The sequence below is a fragment of the Alligator mississippiensis genome, chromosome 14 (genome assembly GCF_030867095.1).
Source record: "Alligator mississippiensis isolate rAllMis1 chromosome 14, rAllMis1, whole genome shotgun sequence".
In the NCBI taxonomy this organism is placed as follows: domain Eukaryota; kingdom Metazoa; phylum Chordata; order Crocodylia; family Alligatoridae; genus Alligator; species Alligator mississippiensis.
This window is the reverse complement of record NC_081837.1, coordinates 35006078-35019858: the sequence shown is the minus strand read 5'-3', so window position 1 is coordinate 35019858 and position 13781 is coordinate 35006078. Positions and strand designations below refer to the sequence as shown.

At 46.7% G+C, this 13781-nt stretch overlaps 1 protein-coding gene across 1 annotated transcript; it reads right to left on the bottom strand.

Moving 5' to 3' along the window:
• Positions 1-2527: 2527 nt before the first annotated feature.
• LOC102570484 (embryonic pepsinogen-like) lies at positions 2528-13304 on the bottom strand. The gene is made up of 9 exons (XM_014605446.1): positions 13249-13304; positions 12608-12764; positions 11480-11597; positions 8747-8865; positions 7478-7677; positions 6570-6683; positions 4977-5121; positions 3950-4048; positions 2528-2665 (listed from the first exon to the last, which is right to left on the bottom strand). The coding sequence occupies exons 1-9, from the start codon at positions 13302-13304 to the stop codon at positions 2528-2530; spliced, it is 1146 nt and encodes a 381-aa protein (XP_014460932.1).
• Between the last annotated feature and the right edge of the window lie 477 nt (positions 13305-13781).

Genomic DNA, 13781 nt, shown 5'->3' with positions numbered 1-13781 from the left:
TTAAAGGCCTCAATTTTATTCCACATTGGGGTGATCTTGCCTCCACCCACATGGTGTTTGAACTACACCACTTTGGGCAATGCCAACTGACATTTCTTTGCTTCCACTGTTAGTCCAGCCCCTTTAATCTATCCAGCACAATGGTTAGGTGAATCAGGTGTGAGTCAAAGTCCTGGCTAAAGATAGCAATGTTGTCAATGTGGGCCACTGTAAACTTCCTGAATCCTTGTAGAAAGTTATTAGTGAGTCTTTGAAAGGAAGCAGGAGAATTGTGCATACCATAAGGAAGGATTGTGAACTCAAACAGTCCCAAAGGCGTGGTGAAGGCATACCTGGCCATAGCATGCACATCTAGTGCCATCTGCCAAAACTCCTTAGATAGATCAAGAGTAGAGAGGAAATTGGTTAGGACCAGGGTGTCAAGCAGTGAGTCCATCCTGGGCATATGATATGTGTTGGGGTGGTGATCACATTCAGCTTCCTATAGTCCACACACAGTTCATCCTGGTTTCAGACAAGTATCACAGGGCTTGTCCAGGGACTCATCAATGGCTTTTTACCTGACTTATTCATGGCAATAGCATAAGTCACATCATCTTTGAAAAGGTGTCAGTGACTATGGGGGCCTTTATGAAGGTTAGGGCAATTTCCTCCAGGGACTGCATCGCAAAATCCACATGAGTTAAAATATATTGCTTCCCTCTCTGAGTCGTATGCCTCAGGTGGCCCACAATGTCTGTCCCCTCTCTTTGGAAGGCCTGATCAATGATAGGGAGGGGCTGCAGGGGAGCTTTTCTCTTATCCCCACTCTTGCCCGTCCGCTGGCATGTCTCACAAGATCTTCAATAATCCATCACATTCTGAGCAGGCCTGAGCTAATAAAAGCTTGCCAACAGCCGCTGGCGAGTCCGACCCATGTCCAGGTGACCGGTGCAGGGTAGATGGTGGGCCATGGCAAGCTGCTGCCTGAATTTATGTGGCACCACAAGCTGGCGATAGGGCTCCCAGGACACAGCATGGTTCCTAGGCACCCATAGCTGATAAAGGAGTCCCTTATCCCAGACTACCTGTTCTCTCTTATCCTGGGTGAACTCTGCTGCTTGCTCCTGAGCCATCCGTTGGAGTTCCTCCAAGCTGGCGTCTCCTAAAATTTCCAGTTTAAGCTCCTTCTGCCCAGCTATGCAATCGTTGGGGATCTTTGGTGCTTCCTCATGGCATTTCTCTAGTTCCTGCCCGTGAGCTTTGGCATTCTGTGCCACTGACTGACTGGGCTTCTCCCTGAGGCCATCTATTAGCTTTTCCCTGGGGATAACGGTTCCCTAACTGGCTGCCACAGTGAAAGCGGTTCTCTTCTCTTGTCCTTTCTACCACCATAGACAACTGGGTTACCTGGCTCTGGGATGCTTCCCCACCTACCGTCTCTGACTTCTTCCTCTGAGTGCAAATCACTGCATTAATGCAATGGGGTTCTATAATATTCCCCCACACTCCCTTCCTTCTGGTGATCATCTGGAAACTACATCGTGCTATTAAATGAACATCTGCCAGGGGTCTGAGATGCAAAAAGATCACATGACTTGCTCACAGTCCACAAGGTATAGGTAGCAGATCCAGGAAATGAACTGAGATCTCCTCAAACCACTACAGCCCCAGGATGCCCCAGCCCCACTCCCTCCCTCATCGCTACCTGCACGCCCCTCCCCACCCCTGCAGCTGGGCTGCCTTGCAGCCCTACCACTGCCCCGCATTTGGGGGGGAGGGGGCCAGCCCCATTACCCCCATTTCTGCTCCCTATGGTGGTATTCCCTGACTTCCAAGTGCTTAATTGGGAGGGCTGGAAGTAGCTTTTCTAGGTGTAGCTTTTCTTTTTAAAGTGTCAGCACTGATGATGAATAGCACCTTACTTCAAGGGAAGTCTCAAAGATAAAGGATGGTCTAGTGAATGGATGTTAACCCAAGTTCAGTCCCCACCCCATCACAGACTTCCTCTGTGAGCTGGGACAAGTCATGTAGCATCTTTCTCTCTCCATTCACACTCTGTAGCTGTGGATGATGGCACTGCCCTCTCTCACAAGGGTGGTGTTGTAATGGGGCGCTCAGATACTGTGGCAATAGTAACCAGGTAGGGGACAGCTTCTCAGACAATAAGAGCCCCATAGCAGTGTTCAATTCAGTGGAGCAATGGCAGTTTACACCCATTGAGGATCCAGTTCAAAGCCTGCTAGAAGTACTTACGGAGTACAGTAGGAAGAGTCAGGGGAATGGAGCATGGCTCTGTGAGGGGGTGGTTGCATGTGTTTAGCAGTTTGAACTGGGAAGTGCTTTATAGCTTATATTTTATACAAATGAATGTGTGGCCAAACAAATCTGAATCATTCCTGCTTTCTTTATGTCTCGATAAGAATGTAATTGGCTGCATACCAGGTCAATTGCTTACAGAAATATAATAACATGCTATTATCTGGTAAAGTATAATTATGGTAAATTGATTCCAGGATGGATCATAGCACCCGCTCCTGGGTGATGTCTAAACAGACTTGGCCAGACCAACCCGGTTGTTTTCCCTGTCAAAGATGCTGTAGTACTCCCTGATGAATATATCTCCCAAGATCCACAGGTAGTTATTTGTGACCTGAAAACTACTTGTGCAGTCTCCTGGGCCAAACTAGATTTGGACAGAAACAAGCAAACAAACATTAAAATCAATGGTTAGTACATCTCATTTGTTTCCAAAGGAGTTGGTTCTGTCACTGTAATTCCCAAAAGCTTGGGCAAAATTCTCCCACTGGCTCCAACTAGAGCAGCAATTGGCAATATTCATTAGCAGCCGGCTGGAATGACCCAGCTTGGGTCTGACACAGGCTGGTGCTAGGACCCAACTACTGACACTACTTTATTCCCCTTGCTGTGGTGCAGGGGAAGCTCCCACTGCCTGGCCATGGCATGGGCAAAGCCCCTCCGCCATGAGACTCCCATCAAAGCCCCCCAGCTCCATGGGCAGGTTCCTGTAGATCCACAGGCCGATCGTAGCCCACAGGCCGTAGGTTGCCAACCCCTGATCTAGTGAGCTGGCAGAGCCATTGTGGCTGGAATACCAGCAGGGATTTAGACCCCTAGAGATATAGTAGAGCAGAACTTCAAGAGATCATCAAGTCAACCATCTGCCCCAAGGCAGGGTAAAACTAAATGAAAGCTAGCCTCAACAGATGTTTGTCTAACCCTTCTTAAAAACTTAAATGAAGGAGGTCTCATAGCCTCTCTAGGTAGCCTGTTCTAGCGTACTTTTCTAGTTAGAGAATGTTTCTAAATATCTAGCTCAAATCTTCTTTTCTTCAAATCATGTCAATTCTTTCTTGTTCTTCCTCCCTGATACACATCCTAATACCATCTTCTCAATAACAGCCTCTTGCATATTGAAGAGCTGTGATCATGTCTTCTCCCTACCCTACTCCCCTCTTTTCTAGACTAAAACCTCCCACTTCTTTCAAGTTTTCCTCATAGGTCCTGTGTTATAAACCTCTTAGGGTGTTTGTTGCTCTCGTCTGGACTCTGTGCAGCTTGTCTTCTCGAAGTACAATGTGCAGACCTAGACACAACACCCCTACTGATACCTCATCACCACTGAGCTGAGCAGAACGACCACTTTTCCTGTCTTACATAAGATACTGTGAATACACTCCTCAGGCAGTAGGTCAGACCTCTCCTGGCAAACCTGATACAAAGCCTCCTATGTCAGTCTTTCTACTGATTTCAGTAGGCCTTGGACCAGGCTACTAACTCCTTATTCCCAAAGCCTTCTCTCAAGCATGCTCCTTGCTCTGCTCCCCAAGCCCTTCCCCCTGAGCAGCTGTGCAATGGGAGGGGGCAGCTGAGCTGAGACTGAACCCAGTCCATTTAGCTGTGCCCCACTGTGCTACTGTGTCCCATGAAGAAAGGCTCCATATCATACCTGCTCAGTGTAGGCTGAAGGAGGCAGAGGGAACTGGATCCCATTGATTATGAAGATGATATCAGGCAGGCTAGAAATGTCATTGCAGTTGACATTATACTACAGAGCACCAAAAAAAAAAAGAAAAAAAAAGTATCCAGTTATGAAAGAAACAACACGGCCATTTTACAAGGGAAAAAAGACTAGAGGGGCAGTGTCAGAAAGTAAGTGGTCTGGGGTCTGGGTACTTGGATGAGAGGCCACCCTGGAATCCTGTATTTGTAGCAAGAAGTCATGGCCGAATGCCTTGAGAACAGTAATTTATAGAAACCTAATAGGCACGTCTACACATCACCCTAGATATGTGCTATGTCACCGTATGGCACACTACGGCAATGTAGAAATCACGTGAGTCTACGCATGATTGTCAGCAAATTCACCATAGCAGCTTGCTGCCCCGTTTTAGCGTACCTCTACAGCAAAGTAGCAGTGAAGTCTAACCATGTACTACATGCATGGCACAGTATAAACGGAAATACTAAAGCATGGCAATGTGTAGATGTAGCCAGTGAGTAGCAAGACTTAATTTGGTCCCATTGTCACTGCTGAGAAATAGATGGAACTAGGTCAAGTTTGGATTTAGGTTGGTTTGGCTGAACATCACCAGCACATCATCCTGACTCTGATCCAGGCCAAGAGATAGGACAGATTAACCCCCTCAAAAATAATTAACTGTTTCTATAACAGTTGTAATAAAATAAAATAAAATGTAATAAAATAAATTCAGAGCTTCCAGTCCTCTGTCCCCCCCCCCCCCCCCATAAATATCAAGCCCTGGAGTCGGCCAGAATAGTGCCCACGGGAAACCCTAGGACCAAACAGGACCCTGAGGCTTTTGTAGTGTTGCTTTGTCCAATTGACTAGTAAAGCCAGAGCTCAGGAAGTGGAGTGAGGCCGAGCCTGCAGGCTCTGCTGGGCATGGCCAGGGGACTTAAACCATTTGAGTGCAGGGTGCGGTGTGACAACTGGCTCCCTGAAGGACTCTCACCTGGCCATACTGTCCTGGAGTAGCTCCAATGACTTTCCGTATGTTGTTGATGTCTGGCGAGGGCCCAGTCACGAGAGAAGTGCCGGTATCAACAATAGTTTGGCAGCCAGATTCACAGGCGATCACCTTGCCGTTCACAATGATGCTGAATGATTGAAAACATAGATAAGATGTTGAACTTGAAATGGCAAGGATGCACAGGAGGCTGTAAAATGTTAGACCTTAACAATGCAACAAACAGCATTACTTCCTCAGGCTCAGGCCTCGAGTGGCTGACTCAGTAAATGCACTGTCCTTACACAAGCCAGCTCTCATTGACTTCATCCTGACATCTGCCTGGACAAGGACTCCAGGAGCCTGGCCTCCATACAGTCAACTGCCATAACATGAAGGATGCAACCCAAAGCCCACTGAAGTCAAGAGGAGCCTTCCCACACCCGCTAAGGTTAGCAACAGCTCCAAGAAAACTGGCCCAGATCCCAGTCCAGCTCCACTGGCATAACTGAACTATGCCAATTCATACAAGTTGAGGATCTGGAATGAGCCCACGCTCAGCTGGGGCTGATCCAGTTCCTAGCTCCAGCTGGAGGTGATCGGGGCCCTGACTTGAGTGATCCCCAGGGCCCTCAGGAAGAGGTCCCACCCACGCTGCCCTACATAAGCTCAGACCAGCTGGCAGAAGGCTGTCTGAGCAACTAAACTGCTAGTCTGGGTCTCCCGGGCCACTTAGACCCTTGCTAGCCTACTTGCCTGCTTGCTTTTGCCTAGATACTAAATCTTGCCTCACGTGGGCCCATGCCTTGTTCCTGCCAGTACCTTGCACTGCCTGAACCTCTGCCTCACTCCTGCCTGGATCTTTCCCTAAGTCCTGTCTGTCTCTACTCCTGTGTCTGCCTGATCCCATCTTGGACTGGTGATCCTGTCCTGCCTGCTCTTGAGTGGTCCTGTCCTTGGCTTGGACTTCCTGGTACAATCAGTGGCCTTCTTTGGGCCAGATCAACCCTGGCTGTATGATTTGGACTTGGACTGATACTACCTTGACCACAGTGTGATCTATGGTAACTCCTGCTCTAGCACATCCCCTTGGGCTGACGGCAAAGTCAAACCTTATGTGAGCCCTATCTGTCCTACCATGTATCTGGAATGGAGATGATAGCAGAACATCTTTATAGTGTAAAAGTCCATAGGGATGTACCGTGACATCATCAAAGTCACTCAGCCGGTCAGTGCCAAGGTTGGGAACATATCGGTTTCCTGTGTTCCAGTTTATTCACTGGAGTATACTGCTTTCCTCGATAACTTGGGAGGAAGCTCAGGAAAAGTGAGCACAGATATTTAAAGGAACACTTCGGGGACATGGGGCCTGAGGCCAGATTTACAAAGGTATTTAGGCAGCCCAAGGATGCACATAGCATCTAACAGAATATACAAGAAAGGGCCTAAGGGAGTTAGGCACCACTGACATCCTGACTGCTCAAGTCAATGTGAATTTGGTACTAATAGAGGAAAAATGAGCTTTGACTTTATAACTGCAACTGTGGAAGTGTGCCAAAGACCACTAGATTTATTTAACCACCTTTGTGTGTTACATACCTGTCCATTGGGATCTGCCAATAGCGCTGGTAAGAGACAGGGATCCAGTGGATAGGGCCAGTAAAGTAAGATTCATCAATTCCCCCAAAAATGACCACACTACCATTTTGTTCTCTAAAAATGACAAATTCATATAATTACTTGAAATACCAGGGTGTTCGGTGCTGTACAAACACAGAAACTAAAGAAGACAGTCCCTTTGCCAAAGAAGTAGAGTCTCAGTAATGGACCATTCCTAATAATAATTGCTTTCATTAAAAAAAACAGGTAAAAATACATGCATTTGTTTCTAACTGAATCATTTCAGAGAAATAATCAATTTAAGAATATTTCCACCAGCAAGACCATCACTCCTTTTTCACCATTTGCTGTTCTTTTGTTTAAAATTCTTTAAGTCATGTAGTAGGGGCAGCAGAGTGTGACTTCGGTGACTGATCAAACATCGTAACAGCTAGTGAATAATTTAGCTCTCCTAGGATACTTTTCACTAGAGGTCTGAGAGTGCTTTCAACAGCAGTATCCCCATTTTGTAGAGCAAGAAACAAAGGCACAGAGAAAAAGATTGTCATGCACCAGGTCATGTAGTGATTCAGGCCAGGATGAAACTCAGGCTAGCACTGTAATCACTGCTTCCTAAAGAGTCACTGGGAACAGCCCACAGACAGGGAACAGGACTTTGTTTCAATGAACGGCAATGTGTTCTCATGGACCATACACCAGCCATATTCTTGGTTCTACCACTGGTGATGGGTGGCTGTAGGCAAGTCATTGCACCTCTCTATGCCTGAGACATCACGTTTATAAAATGGAGCTAACAACGGCAGGAAGCAAGCAGAGTATCTTGGTCCAGGATTTTCCCCCACACTCCTATGGTAATACATTACTTCCATGTTTAACAAGTCACTTACTGACTGAGGTACACTGAAAACAAGTGCTGCTGCACCACGTTCTCGGTCATCATATTATCAAAGACAGGAATAAGCCCACCAACAGCTAGGTCTGGATAGCCCAGGCCCAGGATCCCATCAAATTTGGTGTAGGTGAAAAAGGGTCCTGGCTCGCTGGTGCTCAGTGCTAACTGCTGGTTGGTGTCGATGAGGGAGGAGACCTGGGAAGGAGATGGATCAGTTCTTTAGCTCCTTATCTGGCCAGAAAACCACTGAGTTGATTGGTATTTGAAGGAAATGTCATATAAAAGCAATGCTGAGGGGGTAAGGCTGTTTTTACAAGAGAGGGTTTTTGCTGCTTAGTGCTTTACACATCCTGAGAGCATGAGAGACAGTTTACACACACACATGAGTACTCATGGAGAACTTTATTCTGATTTTCACCCCTCTTCTGGGAAAGCTCTGACCAGTCAAGCTATCTCCCCTGCCACTGAGGCACCAAACACAGTCAAGGTGCCTAGTGTGGGCAGCTGGCTTGAGAGAGGTGTTGTGTATCTGCTCCTCAAAGTGCTCACAGCTCTCAATGCCTGACCATGTGTTGGGGACTTCACTGGAGGTATTCACCCCAGGAAAAGACAGACTGGCAGGGCTCTGGGTAATGTGCTTCCAGAATGGTCTCCTTCCCCAGCTGCCTGTTGCAAAAATGCTGGTTTAGCACTGTGTAGATGGCCTTTATGATAGTTTGTACACTCACTTCTGGCACCACCTCTGTGGAGAGCTATATAAGAAGGGAGCCAAAGAAGCGTGTGCTCCCATGAGGTGTGAAAAAGGTAAGTACTTGTGCTGTGAGTATACTCTGCATGGGCCTATGGCCAGGGCAGATGGCAGATGGCTGTTGTAAACCTATTGATGAGCTTATGGAGCTGCATCCCCAAAAAGGGTATTGTGGAGAGGCCAAGTACCCCACCCTGTGAAGAAGAGGCATCTTTGAAAACAGTGTGCCCTATGTCATGTGTCCCTGGGGCAGTGTGCCTATGTCCTAACTCTTAGCCAGGAGTTATGCACCTAAGTCCCTTTGTGGGTCTGAGCCGCAGTGCCCAATTGTACAGCCCAGCCTGTTTCACTGTTTGCATAGCAGCTAGGGTGTAAGTGGCTTTACTAAGAGACTTGCCATGTATTGCCTCCTCCAGAGTGAGATCTCCAGCATGTCAGCTGGCACAGCGCTACCATGTTTGTGAATCACTGAAATAATGGGGAGGGCTGTAGCCTTTCTGCTGCATTAGTACTTACTAGCACTGTATCGGATCCCACAACCCCGTCCATGCTGCCTATGCCATACTGAATGGATATGCTGGTCTCTGTGCTGTGGTAGGTGGAGGATTTTGACGGATCAAACCTCTGGTGATTTTCTGCCAAAGAATATTTAGAAAAAGCATCAGCATCCAGCCCTACTATAAAGAAGAAAATAAAGCTCAGCACATAACTATTTAGTGTAATCAATGCTCTTAACTTCATGTTCTGCATTTAGAAAGACTTAGTAAAATCTAAGGTATTTCTTTGGCCTCTGCCCGCATACCATGTTTTTCTTGCATCAAACATCTGCTCTCCCCCCACCTCCCAGATCAGGGTGTGTATATTAAGGAGGGAATCTGGATTTCTGCCTGAAGTAGAAGCCCCCTGCTTTGATTTCTTTTCCAAGTTCGACTGCCCAGCCGCAGCACTGGGATTTCCTTTCAGGCACCTGAAGGAGTCAATCGATTTAATGATTCATTGTTCTTCACTCAACAGATGTTAAAGGTCATCTCTTTCTCTCACTGTCTCTCTTTTTTTTAAGGGTCTTGATTTCCATCCATTAATCAAGCTAACTTTTCTTCTGGCAGTTTAGATGTCTTCTAGCTACTCCTTGTGTCCCTTTTTTTTTTTGCAGCCTTTTACAGAATTTTTAGATCTGTGCCACCTCTATGAAGCTATAATACTGAAAATCCTTTTTTTCTTCATTTTTGCCTGCCTAAAACAAGGTGCATATTATTCCAGGGTATGTTGTATTTGATAACACATGGTAGTAGCATAGTTTTTCATAGTATTTAATGCATTTATCCTCAAAACTTCCCTCCGGGGAAGGGCAGGGCAGTGCTGTTAGTCTTTGGGTGATGAAAAGGGGATAAGTGCTTCACCCAAGGTTACACGGGAGCTCTGAGAGCAGGGTCTGAGTCCGAGAGCGCAGACAGAAGAGCAGCCCCCTGCTGTAACTGAAAACACTTTGCAGGAAACATTGTGAGTTGCAATGATCCCCGGAACAAAGCACAAGTTCACTGCTGGCTCCAGGGGGAAGGGAATCTAGCTTCTGGCTGCAGTCTGCACCTGATTTCCACTGGCAACGGCCCCTCTTCCTCCCAGCCTGTGCCTCTTTCACAATGGGAGGGGAGAAAGGGGGCAGAAGGAGCTCATTCTAGGGTTACCCAGCCTTGGAGGAGTCCTATACACCCACCCCACCCTCCAGCAGGGGCTGAAAAAAGCCCACACTGAACTCCCTCTGCCCCCTTCCCCCCATCCCATTCTGAAAACAGGCTGGGAGGCAGCACAGACAGAAGTTACAGAAGACGCTTTGTTTTGAAATGTCTTCATCTGACCCCTCAGGGAATGACGGTTCAGATTTTAACCCAATCAGCCATTTTTTGCAGCTGTCTGCACCCGTGCACTTGTTTGGTCATGGCTATAGACTGCTTTCTGTGACTGGATTGGGTGAAAAATGTCATTTCTGTCTGTGCCCTGAATCACTACCTAGTGCCTTAACAACTCTGACATTTCTGAAAATCGGAAAAGCCACCAGAGTGAGAGAAGAACAAGACAGGCATGGAGATAATACTGTGCAGATGAAAACGAGCCTGCCTAGAGGACTTTGCTGTATCCAAGTTTCAGTCCCTGTTCCTAAACACCTAGTGAATCTTGTTGAAATTCAAGAGACTGTTCTTATTGCATAAGAGTTTGTAGATTTGGAGTCCCCTTTCCCAACCTTTATTGGCATTTGTGCTTTGATATGGTAACCAGGTCTCCACTCCTACAAACATTAACTCACCAATTTAAAATGAGCTCAGGAGATGTTTATCACAGATTTTGAATCTTGGCCCACTGATAACTATACAGCTCAAACCTTGGTAGCATTAAGATGGCCATTCAGCAATAGCCCAGCCAGTCCCATAGAAATCTCTGTCCCATCCCCGTATCATCTAGGAAACAAGCCCTCACCTCTGCCAAAAACACGCCCAAGTGGCCACCCTTCAGCTTTCCTGGGAAGCCACTTTGGTCTCAAATAGTGCAAGTTTGTTAAGGCACAAAGTCCAGAGGTTTTACTGAGCCCACTCTGACAGTCATTCCTCCTCTCCCATGACAAGGGGGACCCAGCTCAGACATGCAGCTGGCTACAGTTGTGGGCAGTGTCTCAGGGTGAGTGAGAAGCGATTCTTTCAGACCCCCACTCCTGCTGTGCGGTTCCCTAGGTCTTAACCACTGGGCATGCCTACACATGAGTGTTATGTGCAGTAGCCTATTTTATTGTTCATAAAAGTTATGTAAAAAAATGCAATTATACTAATGTGCCGTAAAATAAGCTACTGTGCATGAAGTGTCACTTAAAAAGCACACACTTTTGGTACTGCATGTTAGGGCAGACTAATGTTCATTTATTAAGTACCTTGCATTGGAAGTACCTAATTTAATGTCATAACCCTTTCTAAGATCTAAGTTATTTGCAACAGAAGAATTACTCTAGTATTTTTCTGTAGCCAAAAAATGAGAGAAAAGTAAGAGGTGGTATTTTAAGAGTGTCTTGAGCCTATTGTGGGGTTCCTTGAACCCAAAAAGTTGAGAAGCAGTGGCAGAGAGTCACACTGGGAGTTAGCTGTGAACATGGGCATTAAAGCCAGGTCTCCTGAGTGGCAGCTATAGGGTCTCTCACACAATCTGTTCCATCACACCATATTAAAGCAGTAGCGTAGATGGGGGAGGAAGCATTCAGTTACTTACGGCAGGCCTCACTCTGGCAGGTGACGGAGGGAACCCAGAGGTTGGATGAACCGGTATCAAATACAACGCTGAACTCCTGAGGGGGGGTCCCGATGTAGATTGTTCCAAAATACTCTGCCTGGTCAGGTAAGAGAGACAACAGTGATTCTCAGCAGCTAGTTATACATACATGTGTGTCCTCTACATGTTACATGCTTAACTTCAGCCATGTGACATGCTCACTGGAGTATGCACCAAAGGCCAGAGCCAATAAAGGACTTAAGCATCTGGGCAAATCTCACTTTAGGCACCTAGTCCAAACTTATCAAGGGAAAGGTGCTTCTCAGCTGCTGCCTCATATTGCATGTGCCTGAATGCTGGGGGTGCTGCTGTTAGTGAATTTGAAAGCTCCTGGGCACTGAGGCTCTACCCCTGCAACTGTCTCAGGTTTGACAGGTGCAGCATTTACATGTGCATACAGGACCACAGCAAATTAAGCTGGGGTGGTGCGGCCCCCTGGCAGTCAGCCTGCCAATCTGGAGGTGCCCTCAGTGTGCTGCGGAGAGGCTGGCTGGGGCACAAGGTTGTTATAGTGCAGGGCTAGTTGGCAGGCAGTGCCGCACTGTAGCACCCGCATGTGCCAGCCAGCACAGGCCACCATCCACACGTGCACTGGGGGGTACCAGTGTACATTGTTCCATAGACTCTGTCTGTTGGGGTACGACACATACATATCATATTGTCTTGCATACAACATGCACCTTTCCCCAAAAAACTAGCTCTGGAAATCGGGGGACTTATGAGAGAAATACAGTAAGAGCAGTTTCTGCCCACTACTGACCTGAAGTGAAAGTAAAACCTGCACCCACAGGGAGCAGAACAATGAGCAGGCCGGGCTCCCGCGCTGCTGCTATTCAATTACTTACTACAAGGAAAAATCTTCCTTTCCCTTCATTCTGCCTTTCAAAATCAGGGTACATATTTTATTCCAGGACATTTTGTACGTGAGAAAATGTGGTGAAAGGGACTTTGCTCTATATTGGCAGGTAGACATTCCCATCCAAAAATCAGCCTTGGGATCCCCTATAAAGGAAACATAATATACTTCCTGCCCTAAAGCAAATCTATTGTACCAGAGCATAAACTCACATCAAGGGAGTTAATGAGTGGCTCGGAGACGCCCTGGGAAGCAAACGAATGTGCATATTTGGTGCTGGTGTCATAGTGGTGCTGCTTCAGGAAGTCTTCCAGCAAGCCTTTTTCCCTCAGGAGTTGCCTCAGCTTCTTCCCTCTCTGCAAAGGTATCCTTGTGTGCAAAAAAAAAAAACAACCACCAAGATCCCCAATCACTAATGCCCTGCAACAGACTTTTCTTATGCGCTGGGTCTAAGGGAAACGGTTTGCATTAAAGCCATCAACTCCCATGGCATTCGCAATGGGTTTCCTTATTTGGCTGATGGAATCAACATTAAATCAACTGAAATACTCCTCTGCTTATCAAGCATGGGTATAGTCTCACCATGGCCAGCACAAGCGACTTCTCCATTTGGAGTGGCCTTGTCCTTCTCATAACTTCCCATCTCTTCCCAGACCTCATCTGAAAAGAGATCTTTTCTCCTTCCCATGTTTAAGCTGTTTACATTTCCTATCCCTCTCTTGTTAGATTAAATGACCTGGGAACCAGAAGGGACTGTGAATTTTTTTTATCTACATGCTTTTTTGCTTTTTTTTTTTAAAGCAAGCTGGTTAGCAGCAGCACATGAAGGAGAAGCAGTCATAGAGTGACTTACCTGGTAAAGCCTTCAGAGAGGGCAAAAAGAGCACAAAGAACCAGCAAGACCTTCATCCTTATGTTTCTACAGGGCTGCTGCAGATGCAGGGCTGTTGAACATAACTTGCCTTCTTTTATAATCTGAGGTTGACCCTCCTCAGGGGGGAACCTCCAGGCAGTCAGTTTGCAAGAGAAATTCCAGCTCAGGCTGGTGATAGCAGATCACTCTGCAAACACCCCAACAGCTGACCAAGGCCTAACCCTATAGCACACAATTTCCAACACCAGTACATTGCACCAAAGAACAGTGCACGTGTTTCTTGTTGCAGCTGATTGTGTCTGTGATAATCAGTTGGAGTGCTTTAATCTTTCACTTGTTTATACTTTCCTTTTTTGGATTCAGCTTTCATTCCCTGCTCTAGCCTTGCATAACATTGCATGAGTCTCTGGCTGGTTTCATGTCTTGTTAGGCCACTGCCAACCAGGATATTGATACATGTAGCTATATCCCAGTGCGGCATGTTGGGTTTACTGATTCCAGGCCCTAACATC